This window comes from Quercus robur, chromosome 9, assembly GCF_932294415.1.
Source record: "Quercus robur chromosome 9, dhQueRobu3.1, whole genome shotgun sequence".
NCBI lineage: Eukaryota > Viridiplantae > Streptophyta > Magnoliopsida > Fagales > Fagaceae > Quercus > Quercus robur.
Window position 1 is genome coordinate 28087605 of NC_065542.1, and position 25156 is coordinate 28112760.

Here is a 25156-nt window from a genome sequence, read left to right on the forward strand (position 1 = left end):
CCGAGCAGCCAACGTTCTACAGTCATCTAATAAGGGAGACACGATCATGTTAACATATTCAGGGTTAAGAAGAGCATCCAGGACAGCTTTGGCATCAATCTCTACTTCTAAAGAATCAAAATTCCTGCAGCAACACAGGTGTAAACCATCACGTAACCCCCACAACTCAGCAATGAAACTATTCGCTACTCCAATCCTCCTAGAAAACCCAGTAATCCAGCGCCCTTGCTCATCTCTAATGATACCTCCACATCCTGTTCTGTCCGTACCTGGCCTTGAAGCACCATCAGTGTTTAATTTAACCCATCCAACTTGGGGCTTCTCCCATCTAACCTGTTTCATTATCATTCTATTGGGTTTACTACAAGATGAGGCACAGTAAGTATACTCCGTGGCTCTATTAGTAATCTCCGTCGCTAACCTGGGATTTTGGGTTTTATCCTTAAATACGGCTTGATTTCTACTCTTCCATATAAGCCAGATAGCAAATAAGAATATTGTTCTCCAAGGGGAATAACAAGACTCTCGGCAGCTCCCCTCTTTGCCGTTGATCTCAAGCCACTGATGTAAATCATCTTACCAAAATCTTCTATCATCCCATCGCACTCCCAGCTGGATCCACACAGGTTTGATGTTCTTGCAATCCCTCAATGCATGGATAATCGTTTCAGGGTTTCTACCACAAAGGGGGTAAACACCATTATCAAGCATTCCCCTTCTCACTAAACAATCCTTGACTCCGATGCTATTATGGTAACACTGCCAGACAAAAGTTTTGATTCTAGGAAGGATATCCGCTTTCCAAATCCACTTCCCTGGAAAATCCCCAGCATGAAAATCCCCCATAGCAATTTTGTATGCACTTCCAAGATCAAAATTTCCCTGGTTTGAGGCAGCCCAAGCAAGTCTATCCCCACCCGTAGAAGTAAGTGCACACGGAGTGGTTTGAATGATATATTTGATGTGCTGTGGAATCTAACAGGAAAGGCACTCCCAATCCCAAATTCCGTCCTTGAAAATATCCTTGATTCTTAGTTGCTGATCCACCAAAGACAGGGGGCCTTGGATCATTTGGCAAACCAAACCTTCAGAGAGCCAGTGATCAAACCAAAACCTGAGATTGCTATTGCAGCCAACTACCCACTTGACGACCCTATTGAAAGTATCCGCCCCTTTCTTCACAGCTGACCAAACTCGTGAACCAGGAAGATTTCTTCCATTCCTAGAGTGTATTCTTTAGGCAGTATAGTATTTAGCGCTCAGCACCTGAGCCCATGGAGAATCTCTCTCTGTATGAAGCCGCCAGTTCAGCTTGGACAGTAAGGCAATATTTCTTCCCTTGGCAGTTTGCAGACCCAAACATCCTTCAAATTTCAGTTTAGTAACTTTGTGCCAACCGACCCAGTGCATTTTTCTAACTGTGTCAATTGAACCTCAGAGAAAATTTCTGTTTACACAATCCACTCCTTGCAAGATCCGGTCCGGAAGATAGGAGCATTGCATAGCATAAGATGGAATGGTTGAAGTCGAAGATTGAACCAACACAGCCCTTCCAGCCAACGACAAAAGATTAGCCTTCCACCCGGCTAATTTTCCTTTAATCCTATCCAAGATAAAATTGAAATCCTGAGAAGAAGAATTTGGATGCTTGATGGGAATTCCAAGATACTTCCCCAAATTCGGGGTAGACATACAGCCAAGGATATCACTCAACGATTCTCTAGAGTCTCGATCCACATTTGGCGAAAAATAAACTCTAGACTTAGATTCATTGATGGTTTGCCCCGACACCGCATAAAACTCATCCAAAACGTCTCTGATACTGGAACAATTTAACAGATCCGCTTTAGCAAAAAGAACTAGATCATCCGCAAACATAAGGTGCGAAAAAGCCACCCCACTTCTAGATGCCTTCACCGGACTCCACATCTTTTCATTACACTTCTCTTCAATGAACTGGCCGAGGTAATCCACATAGAGAATAAAGATATACGGAGAAAGGGGGTCACCTTGTCTTATTCCCCGGGAAGGCGAGATTGGATCAAGAGGGCTGCCATTGAAGAGAATCGAGGTGGTGACCGAAGACACATAACTCATGATAAGCTCAACAAGGCTGGTGGGGAGATTAATCCGGATTAGCATCCTTCTTATGAAGCTCCATTCCAATTTATCGTATGCCTTTTCCAAATCAATTTTGATGGCCATGTACCCCACATTCCCCTTCTTCTTGCTAATGATATGAACAAGTTCCTGAACAATTATGGCATTGTCAATCCCTTTTCGACCGGGCACAAAGGCAGATTGCAGCGGCGAAATGAGGTTCTCCAAGTATGGCCTAAGCCTAGCCACTATGATTTTTGTGACTATTTTGTAAGTCGTATTACAGAGGCTAATTGGCCGATAGTTTCCAAGAGTCTCTGGTCCCTGGATTTTAGGAATAAGGACAATGTGAGTTTGATTAAGCTTTGCCGACATTTTCCTATCCCTAAAGATCTTCTTAACTGCTTCCACCACAGAATGCCCCACTGAAGGCCAAAAGTGTTGAAAGAATCCTGCATGAAGACCATCCGGTCTTGGGGCTTTAAAGGCCTTAAGGGACCAGAGGGCTGCCTTAATCTCGTCTTCCGTCACAAGGCTTCCCAAGCTCTCTTTTTCCTCATCAGAGAGGCGGGCTTGCCACTGAGAATGACCCGACTGAACCCTATCCGAAGAAATAGAGGAAGTGGTAAAAGTGTCAATGAACCCCTTCCTAATAAAATCCATAATCTCTGCTTCTACATACAGACATTCTCCAACTCCATTCTTAATGGCCAAAATTTGGTTTTTCTTTCGACGGATCAAGGTTGAGACATGGAAGAAGGCAGTGTTTCTATCTCCTTGGATCATCCAGTTAATTCTCGATTTAAGAGACCACAGCTCTTGTTCTTGCCTAAGCACCACATCCAGCTCTTTCAGAAGGTTGTTCTCCAAGTCCAACAGGGAACTCGAAGGCCTCATTGCTAAAACTCGCTGAATACCATTTAACCTTGCCATAATCTTTCTCTTCCTAGCAAATATATTCCCAAAATGAGATTTATTCCAGATCGTAGCTTCGCGTTGGAAAATATCAATAGCTTTAGTAAGTCCTGTATTCTGACTCCAAGAATTCTCCACCACCTTAGGGAAAGTAACATCAGACAGCCAGAACTGTTGGAATTTGAAAGGCCTAAACCGATAATTCCAGCCTGTGGGTTGCAGCTCAAGGAGCACTGGACAGTGGTCCGAATGGCACCTTGTTAAATGGGATACCCTCGCCTCTGGGTATAGGAGGCACCAACTTGGATTAACAAAGAACCTATCTATTCTCTCTTGGATTAAACCCTGCACTTCCCTCCGGTTTGTCCAAGTGAAGCGAGGCCCAGTAAATCCTAAATCAATCATACTGCATTTGTCAAGGCACTCTTTTAGCATCAAGGATCTATTCACACTAACAGGCCTACCCCCAAACTTATCCTCTCCAACAATAGGTTCGTTAAAATCTCCAGCTAACACCCAAGGCAAATTATGGAGTTCTGCAACCTTAGTTAAGTTATTCCATAACACTTGCCTTTCGGCATGCCTAGGACTAGCATAAATTGCAGAAAGGAACCAAGAAAAATTGGAACTACGTACCTTGACAATAGCATGAATTTCCTGCTTTGTGCTTGACAAATGAGTTACTTCAACCCTATCCGAATCCCACAACATCCAAAGACCCCCTGCATAACCTATAGTGTCTGTAGTGATCACACCGTCAAACGGGAGCCTATCAGTAATCTCCCGAGCTCGCTCACCACCAATTTTTGTTTCCATGATAATCACTATAGCAGGATTGTGATTATTGACAAGATCCCTTATATGGTTCTGGAAAGAGGCCTTCAAGGCACCTCTACAATTCCAAGCTATAAGATTCATGATTAACAAAAAGATTACCTGGCAGCACTCATCAAAAGGCTGGAGAGCCTTCATCTTCCTCAAGAAGCATCCGATCACCCTTCTCGGCGGCAATGTCGCAGAGATTTTCCGTAAACCCATCGTTCCTTCCTGAGTGGTTCTGAGGATATAGGACTCCATGGATGATTGGACCATCAGACTCGACATGGTGATTACCCTGTTCCCTATCAAGCATTTCCGCTTCCTCAGTGTTTCGCACAGCCTCATCTCGCATATCACCGGCGTCTTTGCGAATAGGGCCATTTACTCCCACATGCAGCGACCCTCTTACAGTGGCGTCGGGTCTGCCATTTCTTTTATGTCTCTCCTCGCCGGCGGCGGATAGGTCGCTCTCCCCACCTTTGCCGATGCGAGACTGACCCAATCCATTCCTTGAGCTAATCTTGCTCTGCTCAACCCCTCTAAATTGGTACCTGATATCTGGTCTGCCACCGGTTGCTAGCTTATTATGGAAGGAAGGAGAAGGGTAGTTGTTAGACTGCACAGAGGAAATGGCGTTAGTTCTCTCTAGACCCCTGAAGCTTTTCTGGTGTTCCTTGGATCGGGCAATGTCCTTTTTGCCCTTAACAGAGGCACTAGAGGTCAAATTGGGCTTTACTGGATCCTTTTCCACTCCCGAATGAAACTTTTCTATTGGGCTTGAAGGAGATGGGCCTTGGACCGAGTAAGGGGCCTCACCAACACCCCCTTGGTTCCTTTCTTTAAAGAGATGGGCCGTAGGAATTTTAGGCGGGGATAATTTGTGTTTCCCTTCACGCATAGAATAACGGCTCCCTGTTTTTAGGGCACTACTCGTACTAGCCTTAGCAGCAAGGTCATGCACATCCCACTCCCTCTGCTCTTGAGCAAAAACTCGTCCATTATCAGACATACTCGCACCACGTCATTTTGTCCCATTCCTTTTACATGAAACCAGCAGCCACGAACCATAGTTGTCCTCTAGTGCCTCAGATGTGGTCCCTTTTTCCCATACAGAAATGTCAGCAACATGGGAATTGCATGGGTGACTAGCTCGATCCACGCTGTCACCCTCTTCCTTCTCCATTGGAGCTTTCTCATCCTTAATAGTGTACGGACAACTCTCCCGCCGGTGACCCATCCTCCCACACGAAAAACACAGTCTATTAATGCCTTCATAAGTTACTGGTTGCTTAAACCTCCCAATCAATACCGTGTCAATAAGGGGCTTATCAACATCAACTTGCACACACAGTCGAGCAAATCTTCCTCTGGATTCAGAAGCAGTATGAGTGTCCACTCTTAGAACATTACCAATAGCTTTCCCTATCTGGTGTAACGCCTCGGCGTTATAAAACTCAATGGGCAGTTCATTGAGTCTAATCCATACCGCCACTGAGGATACGTTAGCCGACGACGGTTTAAAATATGGCTCCCACGGTCTAATGGACAAGAAATGCTCACCTATGAACCACAGACCCTTTTTTAACACGGCTTCAAAATTTTCCTTCTGTGCGAATCTGATGAGGAAAAAATCATTGCCAAGTCCGACGCAATCCAATCGTCCCACTGGTTTCCAGAGACTATGAATTTTTGCATGTAGGATGTTAAAGCCCACCGTTCTACCATAAACCTTCACTATTAGAGCTTTATACCAAGGAGACCTGATTTGTTGTTTGAACTCCTTAGTAAACTTCATCGCAGCCAGCCCTACACGAAGCTCTTCAACTTCTTCTTCATCAGATTCCACATCATCCTCCATGAGTTCCGCAAAGTTGAAAGCTTGTGTATAAGCTCCCGGTATCTCTCCCACCAATTTATCCTTGAAGGACGGCGGTGGAGAAGGCGGTCGAAAATCATGACTCTGATCAAACTGAGGGCGCCCCAACCCTTGGCCATCACCAAACCCCGCATGGGTCACATTTTTTACTTTCTTATTACTCCGGGCAAGCTCAGCCAATAGAGGTGAAGACATTTACAGGGAATATACTAGTACAGAGAGAAAAAAAAACCCAATATTCGAAAAAGATCAAATGTTAAATTTATGAAGCCAATGGAGTTACAATCCAATGGCACCCTCTCTTCTTATATATATACATACAATTGGGTATAGTATAAGTCTTAGATGATGAACAGGTTTTGGCCATTCCTAGACTTATATGTTGAGTTTCATGTGGACACAACCTTGTACCTCGTGAATTAGGCAACACAGTTCTATGACTATCTTCAAACATTTAAAGAGCTTAAAAACAATTATGGTCCCTGTGCAAATTCCAATTTCACGTTACATTTGGAAAAGAGCAAGGCCATCAACGAATAAAAGTCAAACTATTGATCTTAAGAAGCGGGTCGGGTATCCACGGGGTTGAAGGCTCGGGTAAGAAGCGGGTTTCAAGACCGACCTCCACTCCACGTACAAAGGGTGGACAAACCCAATTGTAACCACATAAATCCGACCCAAAACCAAAAACTCATAATAAAATTCAAACCCAGCCCACCAATCCATCGAAAAACCGACCCACAAGGAAGAGATATTATATAAAGCATAAAGAGAGCCAAAATGGGTTCACAACCTCTCCTTTTGTTTGTTTGTTAAAACAAACCTCGGTGGCCTAGAATTCACTCGCTTCAGGTCCGTCCATTTTTCTTCAATCTCTCTTTCTCTCTATCTTATAATTGATCATATCTTAGGGTTTTTATTACCTCTTTCGTTTCTGTACGAGACTGTTTTTTGCCTTTTTTGATGCGTGAAAGATTCTGAAGATCTTTGATTCGAACATGTTTTGATTTTCCAGATTTCTAATTATTCGAATATGTTATTTATCGCTGATTTTTGTTCGATATAACTGATTATAAATTATGTAATTGCCCGATTTGATTGTCGTGGTTTTTTTTTTTTTTTTTTTTTTAATTTAATTTTATTGCCATTAAATATTCTTTAATTTGTTTAAACTATTATTGATTTGTAAGCTAGCAATCTTAGTTTGGTGGTTTTTGAAGGGAAAAAAATATTTTATATCAAATTGTATGTATCAGAACCCAATAAATGGGAGACGTGTTTGCAAAAATAACACGTGTCTTCTAATTGTTTGTGGGATATTTATTTTTTGCTAACATGTCTCACATTTATTGGATAGTCATTTGATACCAAATACCTTTTCTTTTGAAGGACTCTGTGTCTATCTGTGTGTGAGCTTTTGCTCTTTGTTTGTTATGTTTGTTCATCAATATAATGCTTGAATTATATTATTTTCAAAATTTTCAGTTAAAATCTAATTTATAATTTGTTTTGATAACATAGGAAACCGTTATAAAGAAGAGCCATTTGGAATTGTCTCTAGCTCGTAAAACCTACGGGCAACTGACTCTACCTGCCCCGCCAGAACCAGTTGCTAGGTAATCTTATGGGCATTTACCCATGATGGGCTAATTTTAATTTTTCTGTTTTGGTGGTTGTTTCATTCTTGAACTTCTTTCTAAGGAAATGCGTAATTTATAGAAAAATTTTATGCTCCAAACAGGGCTTGCAAAGTTTACATTATATACTGGGATTGTGAACATGAGTTTTGCTATGATTGTTTGCTCTGATTTGTTTTGATTTTTTTTTTTTTTGGGTTTTTTTTTTTAATTTAAAGAATTTGCTCTTTATTGTTCTGTGGCTATTGGACTTATGCTAAACTTGTCACTCTTATTTATTCAGCTATTTGGTCTGTGATCTACATGTTTTAATTGCTGAGGTACCTGTCATAGATTCATGATAAACACAAGTCATAGCTTTAATGTTACTCCCTGTTCTCCATTTATGTGTGATATTATACTTATTTACACACTTTTGGAGCAATAATATTACTAAATTATAATTAGGAAAGCATAGATACTGATTTGACACCTCCTATTTATGTGATACCCAATGTATTAAAGCATTTTGGCTAGTAAGCACTTTTGAAATTCTATTTTAGTATTACAAGTGGAGAATTGACAATTAAGTTTAATGTTAAAAGAGTTTGGCATTGAAGGAATATTATATCAAGTGGGATTATATTTTATTCTCAAGTACAGGTTAGTAAGATTTTGTTTTTGGAATCCATGTGGTGGTATATGTCTATATGTAAGCATGCATGGTATTTTCAAGTAGACTCAGCTGGTATCAATTTCACTGGAACATTGCATATGTGAGGAAAATGATTATGGATGTTCTCCCCCCCTTCTTTTTTTAAATATTTGGCACTATGTTTTTGTTAAGCTTGTAATAGATCTAGTATTTTAGTAATACCTGTAGCGTTGTAATAACCTCATGATAAGTCATAAGAGTGCTATGTTTTTTTCACTCCATGTTTCGTAATAATATGTAATGAGGAGATACTGTCTCATTTTGGCCAGTAATGTGGCTGGAGATACACATGTTCTTTTGGAACATGTTAATAATTCTTGTTGGAAGGTTGAAACTTCGCTTGAAACAGGTATTCTGGATATTGTCACCTTGGTAATAGTTGTTTTGTATTGATAACAATGTTTTGGAGTTGCTAGACATAACATATGATTGGTTCTGATGATACCTTTTCTGATTTACCAATTAATACACAGCCTTTGTGAGTTACATAACCTGTGTCAGTGCATGTGTGACCCTCTTTTTGGTATTTTATCTTTCACTTTTTTCTTTTTTTCTTTATTGTAGATTTTTGGACTCCTAGCATTTTTGCTCGTCTCCTTTTTTTTTCTGAAATATTTAATTTGATTAATGCTGTCTGTGCAGGTAATCAACTACTTTTTCTGTATCTACTATCACAATGGCAGATCAGGAAGCTGATAAGAATATTGAGATATGGAAGATCAAGAAATTGATCAAAGCTCTGGAAGCTGCTAGAGGTAATGGTACAAGCATGATTTCTCTAATCATGCCTCCAAGAGATCAAATATCCCGTGTTACCAAGATGTTGGGTGATGAATTTGGTACTGCCTCCAACATTAAAAGTAGGGTGAATCGCCAGTCTGTGCTTGGGGCAATTACATCTGCGCAGCAAAGGCTTAAACTTTACAACAAAGTTCCTCCCAATGGACTTGTGCTCTACACAGGAACAATTGTAACTGATGATGGGAAGGAAAAGAAGGTCACATTCGATTTTGAGCCATTTAGGCCAATTAATGCATCCCTTTACCTTTGTGACAACAAATTTCATACAGAAGCACTGAATGAGCTTTTAGAATCTGATGACAAGTTTGGTTTTATTATCATGGATGGTAATGGGACCCTTTTTGGGACTTTAAGTGGTAATACTAGAGAGGTTCTTCATAAATTTAGTGTTGACCTTCCAAAGAAACATGGAAGAGGTGGGCAATCAGCTCTACGGTTTGCTCGTCTTCGAATGGAGAAACGCCACAACTATGTGAGGAAGACAGCAGAACTTGCCACTCAATTTTACATCAATGCTGCCACCAGCCAACCCAATGTCTCAGGATTAATACTGGCTGGGTCTGCTGACTTCAAAACTGAGCTTAGTCAGTCAGACATGTTTGATCCTCGTCTTCAAGCCAAAATATTAAATGTGGTAGATGTCTCTTATGGAGGGGAGAATGGTTTCAATCAAGCCATTGAGCTGTCATCAGAGATCTTGTCCAATGTGAAATTTATTCAGGAGAAGCGCTTGATAGGCAAATACTTTGAGGAGATTAGCCAGGACACTGGGAAATATGTTTTTGGCGTGGATGATACACTAAAAACTTTGGAGATGGGTGCTGTTGAGATACTTATTGTTTGGGAAAATCTGGATATTAATAGGTACGTGTTAAAAAATAGCACTACTGGTGAGATTGTCATAAAGCACTTGAATAAGGAGCAAGAGGCTGATCAGAGTAATTTCCGTGCTCCTGTTGGCTCTGCTGAATTTGAGGTGCAGGAAAAGACGTCTCTGCTAGAGTGGTTTGCTACTGAATACAGGAAGTTTGGTTGCTCACTTGAATTTGTCACCAACAAATCTCAAGAGGGATCCCAGTTCTGCAGAGGTTTTGGAGGGATTGGGGGAATACTCCGCTACCAGCTCGATATAAGATCATTTGATGAGTTTTCAGACGATGGTGAAGTTTATGATGATTCTGAATAGCAATCAATCAAATTTCCCCAAATGCTGGTGCAGGAGAACAGGGTGAAAAGGCTGCACCAGTGCATGATATGCCCGAGCTTGCTGCTGCTGCTGCTGCTGCTGCCCCCCCAAGATGGAACTCAGATCTCAAAACCCCTAGCAAAATATATGTAAGTTTTTTTATTTCTTTTCTTCTCTTTTCTATGCTTCTACTTATTTTTTCAGTCAGAACTAGGTTGAATTTTTCTTCCTAACCCTGTTGGCTATTTTGTCTCTATTGTCTCTCTTTCTTGAAGGAATTTGCAGGAATACCCAAGAATCTTAATTGGGTGATTTCATCTAGATTTTGGATTATTCCCAAAAATAAAAAAAAATATTGGAAACATGTCTTGGATGGGAGCAGCAGGGAAAGAGTCACATAAAGAATAATGTGCTATATTAGGTATTTCAGTTGGTTCGGGGGATCGTGTGAGGTAACTTTTCACTACATCAAATTTGGTTGTTGGCTGATCGAGATTCGAGATGATAGTGAGTCTGCGGTTCTCTGAGCCTGTGGTCTTGTTGGAACTGCTATCTGTTATGTCCTCTTGAAGTTTATTCCGTTATTATGACTTTTTATTTTATGTTTTTTAATTCTGTTGAGTACATTTATCTTTAGCCTATATGTTTGGTGGATACAAGATACAATCCTAGTTTCCATACTACAATAAAATAATATTTGTATTAAGTATCGGGTTTGATATTGATTAGGTTAAAGAACAGAAAATGCTATAGGCATCGAAAACCTACAAGTAAATTTTCACTCCCTTCTCACATTTGTATTGTAGTGGGACTCTTGAGTGATGTGATTGCTTGTGAGAAGGGAGTGAAAAATTGTGGTTTTTTAGTGCCTTCAGAACCTGTAAAAACAAGTGTTGTGTAATATATTTTATATTTTTATTATACGTATTGGGTGCGGGAATGGGCTCCAGGTGGAAAACCGAAAATCTGATCTGCCCTGCCCTCGAACCTCCACAAGTGGGGATTTGGGTTTGTGCTAGATCACCCTGTTAGATTGTCTCCAAAATAGATCTATTTCATGGTACAAATTATAAATCTGAATGTGTATTTTTCTAGTGTTATGTCATTTAAAATCTTAAATGAAATGATATTATATACACTATTAAAATGGAAGAAATAAAATCTAAAATTTGAAATGGAGAGAATTTTGTCTTTTTAATAGAAACCATTTTGTACCTAAAAACGTTGATTCATGGGATGTTTATCTCATTACACTAAGTTCAAGGTAAATTTCTTCATCAAGACGAAGATAATTTGAAAACAATAGAGTATCGTGAATTTCTGTGTTATTTAGCAAAGATTTAAGGAAGAATACAGCTTTGGACAGAGTTGAATAACATTTAAGCAATTAATCCAATTACTTGGGATCAAGGTTGTACTGAGTGGACTATGCACATCAAGAGAGAGAAGAAAAGTAACCACTATGCCAAACGGCCTAACATTGTCAGAATTGATTGCATTTATTACCTACTGGCTACTGCATGAAAATGACAGCCTCTCAAGGCTCAACTTGAGGCGCGTGCTAACCATGAACAACTTGCGAATCCAAAATAGTACTTCAAAGTCAAAGCTCTAATAGAAGTTCTAGAAACCTGAACAAAAATAATAATTTACAACTAAATCGCTATACTTCTCATTATTATATTCACCATGTCAGTATTTGCAGAGTATTCAACGCAGAATTCAGAATTCGTGACTAGGAAGGAGGGAGTGTATTTTTAAAAGGAACAGTTAATGTGTGTCATTGAAAAAAAAAAAAATTTAAATGAAAAAAAATTGTTAGAACTTTTTCAATTTTTGATAAACTTTTTCTAAAATTAGTTTACTAACATGTGCTCATAAGGAACATATTATTAAAATCCTTTTTTAAAATACTTGGTCAAAAGGATTGCTCACAAGCATGAGCATAAACTGCGTAGCCTATTAGGGCATAACGCCTTTAGATAATCCGGCAATTGGTTATGACTGATGGGTTCAGTTGTCCATATATTTTACCAGTTAAAAGCAAGTTCAAATGGCTCTTCTTTAGAAGGTTTTTGCGATATCAAAAAGAATTAAAAAAAAAAAAAAAAGATTGGTCAAAAGAATCAACAATCAAAAATTAATATCAATAAATCTAAAATATCAAGTAATTTCAAAGGACAACTTGAAATAATTTTATCCTACTTTTTAAAAGTGTGTTAGCATGCTAATTAGATATAAGTCATCATAAAAGCATAACAATAAGTATCAAGTTTGAAAAATAATGTAAATCGAATCAATAAAGGGCTTGAGTAGAATCAAATATGATTCTATTTTAATATTAGTCAATATAGTAGGGGGAGGGGGACAATCAATATATCTAAAGGGACTCCGAGGTAAAAAATATATATATCTAAAAGGGTTTTGCAGGAATCCTTAGGGCCACTCAATTCACAAAATAATAAATATAAGTATGCTGTGAGCAAGCAATTAGTCTTACTAGAACAATAGCAGCTTTTACAAAATTACGAAATTAGAGATAAGACTGCCAACTTTCCACCTATCCCAGACCATCTTAGAAGTAAAGCCCCATGACTACGTACTAGGACATTGACCATGTAATTATGAATCGAGCCTGTTTGGGATTGCTATAAAAGCAGAGCTTCAAGAAATATAGACTTTTGGATGTAGATTTTTAACCGAAAAGGGCTTTAGCATTTGTCACGCTTGGCAAATAACAATGACAAACTGCATTGAAGTTGTTGCCCTACGGTCCATTTGGATTTGTTTATTTTGTTTAAATTGAAAATTTTTTACTAAAAATACTATAGATAAAGGTAAAAATTAGCTAAAATAGTTCAGTAGAATCCATGAATAATATCAAAAAGTGCAGTAGAACCCATGAATAGTAGCAAAAATAAACTGAATAGTAAAATAAGTTGACAAAAATAATTTTTACCAATCGAACACTTGGTGACCAAATTGATATATATATATATATATATATATTTTTTTTCTCTTCTAATGAGGGATAGTGTTTAGATATGAGAAATAACAAAAGGGAACATAATATAAATGCTTTTTATTTTCATACTTAAATTTAATTAATTCAATCAATGACCAATTATTTTATTGGGTAAATTTCACAAATATATCCTGAGGTTTGCACTAATGCTAGTTGTACGGGATGTGAACTTAGGCCTATTGGACCTGGGCCCGAACATGCCCAAGGGCCAAGGCTAAGTCTAATCCTCACAGAAAGTCAAGGATATGACCTCAGGCCCATTGGGCCCTGGCCCTAATATTCACAAGGGCCGAAGCCGAGCCCAAGCCACACAGAAAGTCCTTGTCGTTTTGGAGGCATGACAAACAGACCCACATCCGGACCATTATAGCTTGCTCGGGAGTACGTTCGCTTGGAACAGCCCATGTCCCCAGCAGTTTGGTATTGCCTTGGGGAGTATCGCCACCAGGCAGTCTTGTAGAGGCAAGAACTAATTCCAATACCATTACAGTTGTTTCCAATGGGGCATATTCCTAGTCAGGAATAATCCCGTTGGACCCCACCTACATAAGTGAAACCAGAATGTGATCATGAAACCTCCACCCAACTCAAGCTATAAATAGGAGAATGGAATGAGAAGAGGGGGTTAGCAATTCTGGAGGAGGAAAAGTAAGAGAGAGAGAGAGAGAGAGCAAATAAACGAGACCCAGGAGTGAGTAACACAGAGAAGATATTAAGGGTGTTCACTGGGATTAAGGGAAGCAATAGAGTGATTTGAGGTGGAACTGTCCTTAGTAGGAAATACTAGACCCACTATACAAGTAGATTGTGAGCCCAATTCTAAGCTCAGTCCACATAGTAGAATTTGGGTACGGACACCAGTTAAGTCCAAAACATTTAAAAACTAACCACTTCATTCCTTAAACCCAAACGGCTTGTAACACCATTACATTATTTTGTTTTTGTTTTTGTTTTACTCTTTCTATGCCAATCCTCTTTAAATCTCTCTTTCGTCCTAGAGCTCTTCTTTCTCTTCTCTCCTTCTGGCTTTTTTGTCCCTCTCTCTAACCTCTCTTTGTCTTTGCGGTGCGCCGTAGTGGTGGGTTTATGGTGGTTTATGTTTTGATTAGATCTGTGTTGGGGGATTTGGGTTTTTGGTGGGTTGGCTTTGGAATTTTGTGGGTTTTAGTTTGGATTGGGGTTGGAGGTGTTATGTTTTTTGGTTTGGATCAGCAAAGGCATGTGGCAGTTGCCTCTAGAATTTCCCATTTCGATTCATCTCCACAGTCACTATCCAGAACACACGCGTTGCCACGTTCTTGACCTGGCTGTGATCCATACATTTCTAACTTTTACACTCTACGGGTCACTCACTGAAAGCAGAGAGTTGTAGTTACAAGTGGATGAGATCATGAATCAAAAGAGTGGGAAGCTCCCGAGGTGACCTTTACACTCGACAGGTCACTGATTCAACTTGGTTACAACATAGAGATGTGATGGAAATTTTTCATAGAGAGCCAGAGTTTTGGTAATGGAGTGAGTTGTGCTAGGGTTTGACATTTTTGTGAATTTGAGAAGATTTTTTTGGGGGTCTTAGCTTAGAGGAGGTTTTGATTTGTTGGGTTTGGTTTTGGGTTTGAAACTGAGACTAGATTTTGATTTTGAGTTGAGGCTAATTTTTGGTATGGTTCTTGATTGCAAGTTCTTTGATTTGAGTTTAAATATTCAAATGAATTGATTTGTTGTGTTTTATTCTCATTGAATGAAAATTTGTTTTGATTGTTGGTTCCATTCAAGCATTTTTTTTTTTTCTTGTTTGTTTACTTGGAACATGTTCTTCAATTTCTTCTTCTTCTAATCCGAGTCAGAGAAAGAGAGGAGAGAGACTGAAGGAGACAGATGAGAGAAAGAAGAGAGTTTTGGAATAGAATTAAAAATAGGTAACAATGTTACAAGCCGATTGAGTTAAAGGACTTAAGTGATCAGTTTTTAAATCCTTTGGACTTGATTGGTATTAGGCCAAACCTTAAGGAATGTTTGTGAAATTTACCCTATTTTATTTTATTTTTATTTTACTATTATTTGATCTCTTCTATCTCAAAATGGGTGGATATTAGCTAAGAGTCTTGTAACTTAATTGACACATCTCCATATACAAAGTATTTAAGGGTCTAGGGGGGAGAATTGTACAAACTATGGACAGCATATAAAATATAGTAACTATTAAAAAAAAAAGTGCACATTAGGTGTCATTTTGGAAAATAAACACCAAAATTTATGTCAATTCCTTATTTCTATTATAAAAAATTAGAACAATATACTAAAAAGCTTTAATGTAAGCTTTAGATTAAAATTGTTTAGTGGAGAGAAAAAACTATTTAACAAAGTTGTGCAGTCAACCTACCAAAACCAACCCGATTCAATCCAATCTGCTGGATTGGGTTGATTTTTAAGGGTTGTTGGGTTGGGTTGTGAATTTTTTTTTTTTTTTTTTTTTTTTTTTTTTTTTTTTTTTTTTTTTTTTTTTTTTTTTTTTTTTTTTTTTACGGTATATTGGATTGGGTTCGGGTCATAAAAGATTTACCTCTCTTTCTAAATAAAACACAAACCCTAAGTTCTCCTTATTTCAATCTCATTCTTATCTCATGTTACTCTCTCTCTCTCTCTACCGTCACTTCCACTCCTATTCTGAGTCTTAAATTAAATCCAAACCCTAAGTTCTCCTCGTATAATTTGTGTCAGTTTGGTGTTATGCTTAGATTATTTGGTTATAAAATTTTTCGTATTTGTGGTAGTGTTGTTCTAATGCTCAATTTAATAATAATAATAATAATAATAATAATTAAAAAAAATTGTCCAACCTGATCCATGTAGGGATGGCAATTTTTCCCCGCCCCTCCCTACTTCACCCTGCGCGGGTTTTCCCCGCTCCACAAAGGCGGAGGGGCGGGGATGGGGCAAGATTTTAGCCTCGCACCACGAGGCGGGGCGGGGATGGGTTTAGGCTTTTTAGACCCACCCCGCCCCGCCCCACATTACTAAAGGTTATAATTGTAAAATTTCCATACCCTAAAACCCTACTATTTAAACAAACATATTAATATTAGCATATTTTATTCCACCCAATGTGATTCTCTACCTTTATTTTGTTGTATTATACTATGAGATTTTTATTTATTTATTTATTTTAATGATTGTCTTGTTAAACACTTGGATATATTATTCAATTTTTTCTAAAAATTGATTTGATTTGATGGGATAAATTTAGTTGTAATTTCGAGTATATTTTTATTAATGAAATACGTTTCATTAAAAAAATTGTATTAGTTGTAGGGCAAATTAACAAAAAGTAGAGTTTTACGGGGTGGGGCGGGGCTTCGTGGGGCCCTAAGGGGCGGGGATGGAGTGATAAAGTATTCCCCGTCATGCGGGACGGGGCGGAGATGGGGCAAGACAAAATCATGTGGGGCGGGGACGAAGACCCCATCCTTCGACTCCATCCCGCCCCATTGCCATCCCTAGATCCATGTGGGTTGGGTTGAAAAAACCCCTCAACCCGGCCCAGCTTGACCCATACATACTCCTAAACATGGGTGGTTTATTTTGCCATTTTTTTCCCTTCAAACACAATACTATGCAGGTATAATTCTATAATAGCAACAAGACCATTGAGTTTACTAATAAGACTCATGATATGTATGGATCTTTAGCAGGATATGTATGGACTCGTATATGACATCACCTTTTTACTCACTAGTAACAAGTTGCAACCTAAGATTCATTGTGAAAGTTTTGTGGATGTAAAATTTATATATCTATAAATACAAATTCTGTAACTCACTTCTTACTCTCCTTAAAAATAGCCATAGTTTAAAATGGAAAAAAGTGCACATGGTATACCAAAAGAGTAATACTATAACCACAAACTATTTTACAACATTTTTATAAAATGTTAATGTAGCCAATCTATTATTGGTTTTCATCTAGACCCATCACTAATATCACTTTTTCATTTACTAATAATCACTCACCACATTAGCATTTTGTAAAATTTTTTGTATCTCTAGCATTATTCATACCAAAATTGATGAAATATAAGTAAAACACAAAAAGTAAAATAAAAGATTTGTATTCAGATTTATTTTTATTTTATAAGCTATAATTTATATACTATATAATAAAATTTGAGTCCTAAAAACCATAATTATGTCAGGTCGATGCACTACCTAATTGCTATGTGCCTACTCCTTTAAATAATAGTTTTACACTATTACTATTAACATTTTGCTACCAGATTTTTGATTCACATGTGCTTTTCAATTTATGTTCCAGCTACTTATTGTTTCTCAATAAAAATATATAAATGAACAAAACTGTGCAATATTCAAAGCCTTCAACTAATGACTATAATATTCACAAAGGGTGGACAAACCAACATGTTAACTCATTCCACCCCTTGCCCTTAAGTTAAAAGACTCCCCCTCTCTCCAAAAAAAAAAAAAAAGTTAAAAGACACCCCCCAACTAGCATGGTTGGATAGCCATTTAACTTTAGTAAAATAAGAGCATTTCCATTAGGTGTGCCAAATGCCGAATATTCTAAATGCTATAATATTTGGCACACATGAACAGTACTGTTTCATTTTTGGAACGGTATGAACAGAAATGCTAAAAAAAAAAAAATTATTCATTTTCTCTCTCTTCTTTTATGACTTTTTCTTCATCTCTCTCTTGCTTTTTTCATCTTTCTTTCTCTGGAATCTCCACCTCTTCCTTATCTTCTGTCACTTTCTCTTCCTTTTTTCTTCTTCTTTCTTTTCCAAAATCTTCACCTTTCCTTTTTTTTTTTTCTTGTTTCTTTTTTCCATCACTTTCTTTACGCCCCCCCCCCCCCTCTCTCTCTCTCTCTCTCTTTGCTTTTTTCTCCGCCTAGATCATTGTCATTGAGATCGGCCGTCACCGTGGAGTTTGACCTCACCGATGAGGTTGACTAGTAGAGATCGCATGTAATTTGACCAGATTTTTGTATTGTTGGTTGTGGATTCCATGTGATTTTGGGTGGTGGTGGAGTTGGGTTGATTTCATGTGATTTGGGTTGTATAAATGGAGTTGATTCATCTCTTCATTTTTTTCTTTTTGAGAGTTTTGTGTTGATTTTGGAGATTTTTTTTTGAAGTAGTATTGGGTTGTTGGTGGTGGTAGCGGGTTGTACCTGTAGGTGGTGGTGGTAGGCTGTGCTTGTGTATGGTGATGGGTTTATTACAGTTCTGTGCTTGTGTTTGGGTATGGTGGTGGGTTTATATTTTGTATTTTTTTTTTTATATTGATGGTTTTTTTAATATTATTTTAATGTATAGAATTGACAAATGGAAGATGTGATGAACAGTGAATTGTAAAATGATGTGTTAAAATCATAAAGTAGACTTTTTGATGTGTCAAAATGACATATTTATGAAACAGCTGATGGGAATGCTCTAAATTGGTGTTTTCCCGCAAATTAACTAATAACTATAATAAAATAAAAGGTAAAATATTATTTTGGTTCCTAAATTTTATCTAATTTTTTTTTATACCTAAACTTTAAAAATTTTGCTTTTTGTTTCTAAACTATTGAAAATATTTTTTTCACCTATATTTTTGTATTTAAACTAGTAAAAAAACTCTTTGAAAAGTTTAAAGCTGAAAAAAAAAACTTTTAAATTTTAAAAACGAAAAACAAACTTTTAGTAAAATTTTGGAACCAAAATAATATTTTAACGCAAAACAAACTTACATTTGCAACAAATTAGATTGGGTCAAATAGATTGAAAATCCCCATCGCCCTTAAGCCAATCCACTGAATTTTGTTACCCTGATATTTCCATCTATATTTTTGCTTCTCTTAATTCATTTTCCTATTATTTGGTCTTCAATCTCACTTATTGGGCTGCGCCCTGTAAGTGGGATGGATAAACATCTCTTCTCTTTCTAATTTGATATTTTTAGACTCTAGAATCTAGAGATGGTTTTGATTTTTTTTTTTTTTTTTTTTTTTTTTTTTTTTTTTTTTTTTTCGGATTTATATATATCTATACTACTAATAAGAGGATTCCTTTTGTGGGTTTTAACATTTTGGGTACTAAAATATTCTCATACAAATTTTTAAGCTTTCTAAAATATCCCTATCTTTTAGTTAAATAATTTTAAATTAAAAAGCACAAATTGGTTAAAAGAGTAATTTACTCCTTCTAAGTTTTAGGATTTTTTTTTTCATTTAGTCTAAAATTTAGGGCACTGTCTCCATTTCATTTTTAAACACTATTTTATGTTAACTTACATCTTTCTTATAAAAAATAAAAAATACGCAGTTATTTATGTATGGACTCAATTTGTAACGATCCCAAACGGGTATTGGGTTTGTACGTCAAAGGTCCAAACAATAAAATTTGTAGAGAGTGGGTGTTTAAGAGCTAGATTAACTTTTCAAAAGAAAAACGATTCAACCCCCTGTTTATAGTTGGATTAAAACCGATGTCGTTATGGGTCTCTCTTTGAAACCAGTAAGGCTCTAAGGTTTCACAGTCTTTTTCCTGAGTATTCTTTTTGTCCTCCTCTTTTTTTTTTTTTTTGTCTTGTCCCTCCTTCCACATGTTATTCTTTCATGTTATATACTGTTTCTTTCGTACCATCTTCACCGCACACGTGTAGGTTGGGTTCGGGGGATCTCTTTCTGTCCCATCTAACACCTTCTGGAGCCTCCTATGAGTAGCTGTAAGGCTGTTTCATCACTGTTCATGCATCACCTTCACATTAATATGACCAGAGAGTTGGTTGAAAGGCAATTAATGCGGAGGCAGTTGTTGTTTATAGATATTTGTTTGTCTTCTCTTTCTTACCCTTGGTCTCTTATCCCACTTTTAGTGGTGACATAGTTTCGTGGTACGTTTGTAACAAGATGGCGTCCTGATCGTCCTCGGACTCATGTTGCCGAGGAGGATCGTGTCCTCGGACGAATGCTGAACTCACCTTTCGTGATATTCACTATTCCCTTCGTGTGGTTACCCTTACAATCTGACCTGGGCCTCCTCGGACAAATTTGCATCCTCAGATGGGTCACAGGCCCAATTAACTTGACCTTAATAGTTTTGGTGACTGATTGGCCCCCACAATTTATATATCACTTTTAAATATTATAACAAAAAAAAGAGTATTATTACATACGTAGAGTACATGTGATGAGTCTAATATAAATATATATTTTTTATTATTTGAATTTTCAAATTTATATTATTTTTACTTATATAATTTTTTTAATTTTTTCATTGAAAATAATCCATAAATTCAACTCAAACCAAAGCTCAAAAATAAAATTTTATGTCGGCCCACCAACCCCTCGAAAAGACGAAAACCAAAACTGACCCACAAACACAGAGAGAGCAAAAGAAAAAAGGGAATCACTAGTCTACACTCCACAATCTCTTCTTCTTTTTGCTTTTCAATCAAATCTCGGCGACCTAGAATTCACTCACAAAACCACCTTGAAAGGTCCGTCCAGCTCTCCAATCGCTCTCTCTCTCTCTCTCTCAATTAGAACATGTTTTGTACTTAGTTTTTCCAGAATTCTGTGATTTGTTGTTATTGCTGTGTGCATTTCTCTTTGATTTTTCGTGATTTCTAACGAATCGAATATGTTATTTGTCTCTGATTTTTTGTTGGATATATCTGATTATAAATTATGTAGTTGCCTGATTTGATTGTTGTGGTTTCTTTTTTTTTTTTTCGTTAAATTATTTAGTATTGTCTTTATATTTTCTAGATTTTAGTGCACAATTTATTTTATTGCTATTAAATATTCTGTATTATTGATTTGTAAGCTAGCAATCTTAGTTTAGTAGTTTTTGAAGGACTCTGTGTGTGAGCTTTTGCTCTTTGTTTGTTATGTTTGTTCATCAATATAATTTCTGAATTTATATATATATATATATATATATATTTTAAAAGCTATTATAATATTTATTATTTTCAAAATTTTCAGTTAAAATCTAATTTTTAATTTGTTTTGATAACATAGGAAACCTTTTTAAAGAAAGAACCATTTGGACTTGTCTCTAGCCTGAAAAACCTACGGGTAATTCGACCTGGATGGGCTAATTTTTAATTCTTTCTGTTTTGGTGGTTGTTTCATTCTTGATCTTCTTACTAAAGAAATACAAAATTTAGAGAAAACTTTTGTGCTCCAAACAGGGCTTGCAAAATTTACAAAATATGCTGTGATTGTGAACATGAGTTTCGCTATGATTGTTTGCTCTCTTCTGATTTTTGTTTTTGGGTTTTTTGATTTAAAGCATTTGCTCTTTATTGTTCTGTGGCTATTGGACTTTTTTTAACAAAACTGTGTTACCTTTATTTATTTAGCTATTTGGTTTCTCGACCTACATGTGTTAATTGCAGAGGTACTTTGCCATAGATTCATGATAAACACAAGTCATAGCTTTAATGTTACTCCATGTTCTCAATTTATGTGTGATATTATACTTTTTGGTGGATACCCTCCTATTTATGTGATACCCAATGTATTGAAGCATTTTGGCTAGTAAGCACTTTTGAAATTGTATTTTAGCATCACAAGTGGAGAATTGACTATTAAGTTTAATGTTAAAATAGTTTGGCATTGAAGGAATATTATATCAAGTGGGATTATATTTTATCTTCAAGTTAATGTTAGTAAGATTTTGTTTTTGGAATCCATGTGGTGGTATATGTCTATATGCACGTACGTACAGTATTTTCAAGTAGACTCAGTTGGCATCAATTTCACTGCAACATTGCAAATGTGAGGAAGTTTGTTAAATTGGAAGCAGTTCTAGTAATACTTACAGGGGCGTTTGATTCGCCGTGATGTTATATTACACCATAATATTACATTACATTGTTTAGAAATATGATGAGATTAAGGTAATGTGATATATTTTGTAATTTTAGATTATGGTAATATTAGAAAGAATGAAATAAACCAAAAACCTTAATGTCACATCATTGTAATTTGCATCACATCAAAGGCACATCATAGTGAACCAAACGCCCCTGTAGTGTTTTATTAACCTCATGATAAAAGTGCTATGTTGTTATCACTCCATGTTTCATAATAATATGTAATGATGTGGTACTCTCTCATTTTGGCCAGTAATGTGGCTGAAGATAGACATGTTCTTTTGGAACATGTTGATAGTTCTTGTTGGAAGGTTGAAACTTCACTTCAAATAGGTATTCTGGATAGTGTCAACTTGGTAATAGTTGGTTTATATTGCTATAGTGTTTTGGAGTTGCTAGACATATCTTATGATTGGTTCTGATGATATATATATATATATATATATATTTTTTTTTATGATTCACCAATTAATGCACAGCCTTCATGAGTTACATAACTTGTGTCCTTGCATATGTGACCTTTTTTTTTTTCCTTGATATTTTATCTTTCACATTTTTTTTTCACCGATGATTTTGGAATCCTAGCATTTTTGTTCTGAAATGTGTAATTTGATTTATGCTGTTTGTGCAGGTAATCAACTACTTTTTCTGTATCACTATCACAATGGCTGATGGTCAAGAAGCTGATAAGAACATTGAGATATGGAAGATCAAGAAATTGATCAAAGCTCTCGAAGCTGCTAGAGGCAATGGTACAAGCATGATTTCTCTAATCATGCCTCCACGAGATCAAGTATCCCGTGTTACCAAGATGTTGGGTGATGAATTTGGCACTGCCTCCAACATTAAAAGTAGGGTGAATCGCCAGTCTGTGCTTGGGGCGATTACATCTGCGCAGCAAAGACTTAAACTTTACAACAAAGTTCCTCCCAATGGGCTTGTGCTCTACACAGGAACAATTGTAACTGATGATGGGAAGGAAAAGAAGGTCACAATCGATTTTGAGCCGTTTAGGCCAATTAATGCATCCCTTTACCTTTGTGACAACAAGTTTCATACAGAAGCGCTGAATGAGCTTTTAGAATCTGATGACAAGTTTGGTTTTATTATCATGGATGGTAATGGGACCCTTTTTGGGACTTTAAGTGGTAATACCAGAGAGATTCTTCATAAATTTAGTGTTGACCTTCCAAAGAAACATGGAAGAGGTGGGCAATCAGCTCTACGGTTTGCTCGTCTTCGAATGGAGAAGCGCCACAACTATGTGAGGAAGACAGCGGAACTTGCCACTCAATTTTACATCAATGCTGCCACCAGCCAACCCAATGTTTCCGGATTAATACTTGCTGGGTCTGCTGACTTCAAAACTGAGCTTAGTCAGTCAGACATGTTTGATCCTCGTCTTCAAGCCAAAATATTAAATGTGGTAGATGTCTCTTATGGAGGGGAGAATGGTTTCAATCAGGCCATTGAACTGTCATCAGAGATCCTGTCCAATGTGAAATTTATTCAGGAGAAGCGCTTGATAGGCAAATACTTTGAGGAGATTAGCCAGGACACTGGGAAATATGTTTTTGGCGTGGATGATACACTGAAAACTTTGGAGATGGGTGCTGTTGAGATACTTATTGTATGGGAAAATCTGGATATTAATAGGTATGTGTTAAAAAATAGCACTACTGGTGAGATTATCATAAAGCACTTGAATAAGGAGCAAGAAGCTGATCAGAGTAATTTCCGTGCTCCTGTTGGCTCTGCTGAATTAGAGGTGCAGGAAAAGACGTCTCTGCTGGAGTGGTTTGCTACTGAATACAAGAAGTTTGGTTGCACACTTGAATTTGTCACCAACAAATCTCAAGAGGGATCCCAGTTCTGCAGAGGTTTTGGTGGGATTGGGGGAATACTCCGTTACCAGCTTGATATTAGGTCATTTGATGAGTTTTCTGACGATGGTGAAGTTTATGATGATTCTGAATAACAATCAATGAACTTTCCCCAATGCTGGTGCAGGAGAATGGGGCAAAAAGGCCTGCACCAGAGCGCGATATGCGCTTGCTGCTGCTGCCCCGGAGTTGGAATTTGGATCTCAAAACCATTGCAAAATATATGTAAGTTTTTTATTTGTTTTCTTCTCTTTTCTATGCTTCTACTAATTTTTCAGTTGGCACTTGATTGAATTTTTATTCCCTAACCCTGTTTTGGATATTTTGTTTCCATGGTCTCTTCTTTCTTGAAGGAGATTGCAGAAATACCCGAGAATCTTAATTGGGTGATTTCATCTATATTTTGGATTATTCCAAAAAAAAATTATTGGAATTATGTTTCTTGGATGGGAGCAGCATGAAGGGAGTCACATGAAGAATAATGTGCTTTATTAGGTGTTTCCATTGCTTCGGGGGATTGTGTGAGCTACCTTTTATCGCTATATCAAATTTGCTTCTTGTTTGATCGAGACTCTGCAGTTCTCTGAGCCTGTGGTTTTGTTGAAACTGCTCTGTTATGTCCTCGTGAAGTTTACTCCATCATTATGACTTTTAATTTATGTTTTTAATTATGTTGAATACACTTATCATTAGCATATATGTTTGGTGGATGGCCTTGGTGGATTGGATTCAAGATACAATCCTAGTTTCCATAGGTAAAAGAACAGAAAATGCTGTAGGCACCGGAAACCTACATGTAAATTTTCACTCCCTTGGACTCTTGAATGATGTGATTGCTTGTGAGAAGGGAGTGAAAAATTGTGGTTTTCTCAATGCCTGTAGCACCACTCTGTGAGGTTTTTATATTTTATATTTTTATTACATGGGTTGTGTGCGTTTCTTTGGAGCCAATACACGCCTATGCCCTAATCTTCTGCTTGTGGAAAAAAGAAAATATGCCTGGCCATCAAATTTTGAAATTGAATTTTGAAAATCTAATCGTTGGATTATATATTCCTTACACATATGACAGAATTTAAAGGAATTGGCTTCCTTAATTTACCAACTTGTTGTGGAAAATATTTACTGTTTCGTTCGAACCTAAGAGTTAAGACTACAAGGTTTCCTTTAAGAAATACAATTAGACAAGTAGTACACATAGAAATGGAAAAAGAACATTATTATTTATATCAAATAAACTTAAAAAAGGGGACCTGACCCTAGGCTTGACTTGGCCCACCCCTTGTGGATTCAGGTTGTGGGTTAGGTATAAAACCGACATGACTCGATCCA

At 37.1% G+C, this 25156-nt stretch overlaps 4 protein-coding genes and 1 long non-coding RNA gene across 7 annotated transcripts in view; 3 read left to right on the forward strand and 2 right to left on the reverse strand.

Annotated features, from left to right (window-relative positions):
* Positions 1-4855: 4855 nt before the first annotated feature.
* Positions 4856-5905, reverse strand: LOC126700924 (uncharacterized). Its single transcript, XM_050399088.1, has one exon. The coding sequence runs from the start codon at positions 5903-5905 to the stop codon at positions 4856-4858; it is 1050 nt and encodes a 349-aa protein (XP_050255045.1).
* Positions 5906-6433: 528 nt separating this feature from the next.
* On the forward strand, positions 6434-10734 carry LOC126700308 (eukaryotic peptide chain release factor subunit 1-3-like). 2 transcript variants are annotated; one of them, XM_050398390.1, is made up of 4 exons: positions 6509-6562; positions 7232-7326; positions 8684-10177; positions 10304-10734. In XM_050398390.1, exon 3 carries the CDS (start codon positions 8718-8720, stop codon positions 10026-10028), a length of 1311 nt encoding a protein of 436 aa, XP_050254347.1. In that variant the 5' UTR covers positions 6509-6562; positions 7232-7326; positions 8684-8717; the 3' UTR covers positions 10029-10177; positions 10304-10734. The 2 variants fall into 2 exon arrangements, with proteins under 2 accessions (XP_050254349.1, XP_050254347.1); XM_050398392.1 differs by lacking the exon at positions 7232-7326 and having other exon boundaries at positions 6434-6562.
* LOC126700307 (eukaryotic peptide chain release factor subunit 1-3-like) overlaps positions 6509-25156 on the forward strand; it is a 28128-nt gene continuing 9480 nt past the window's right edge. The window contains exons 1-2 of one of the 2 annotated variants that reach the window (XM_050398388.1): positions 6509-6562; positions 7232-7326. The gene's annotated coding sequence lies outside the window, so the exon portion shown is untranslated. Of the gene's footprint in view, positions 6563-7231; positions 7327-20407; positions 20556-25156 lie in introns of those variants that run through there. The other variant, XM_050398389.1, reaches the window with a different exon arrangement.
* LOC126700309 (uncharacterized) lies at positions 9142-23268 on the reverse strand. The gene is made up of 2 exons (XR_007647099.1): positions 23128-23268; positions 9142-9236 (listed from the first exon to the last, which is right to left on the reverse strand). It is a non-coding gene; the product is annotated as an uncharacterized LOC126700309 (long non-coding RNA).
* LOC126700306 (eukaryotic peptide chain release factor subunit 1-3-like) lies at positions 20407-24793 on the forward strand. Its single transcript, XM_050398386.1, has 3 exons — positions 20407-20555; positions 22573-24049; positions 24178-24793. The coding sequence occupies exon 2, from the start codon at positions 22606-22608 to the stop codon at positions 23917-23919; it is 1314 nt and encodes a 437-aa protein (XP_050254343.1). The 5' UTR covers positions 20407-20555; positions 22573-22605; the 3' UTR covers positions 23920-24049; positions 24178-24793.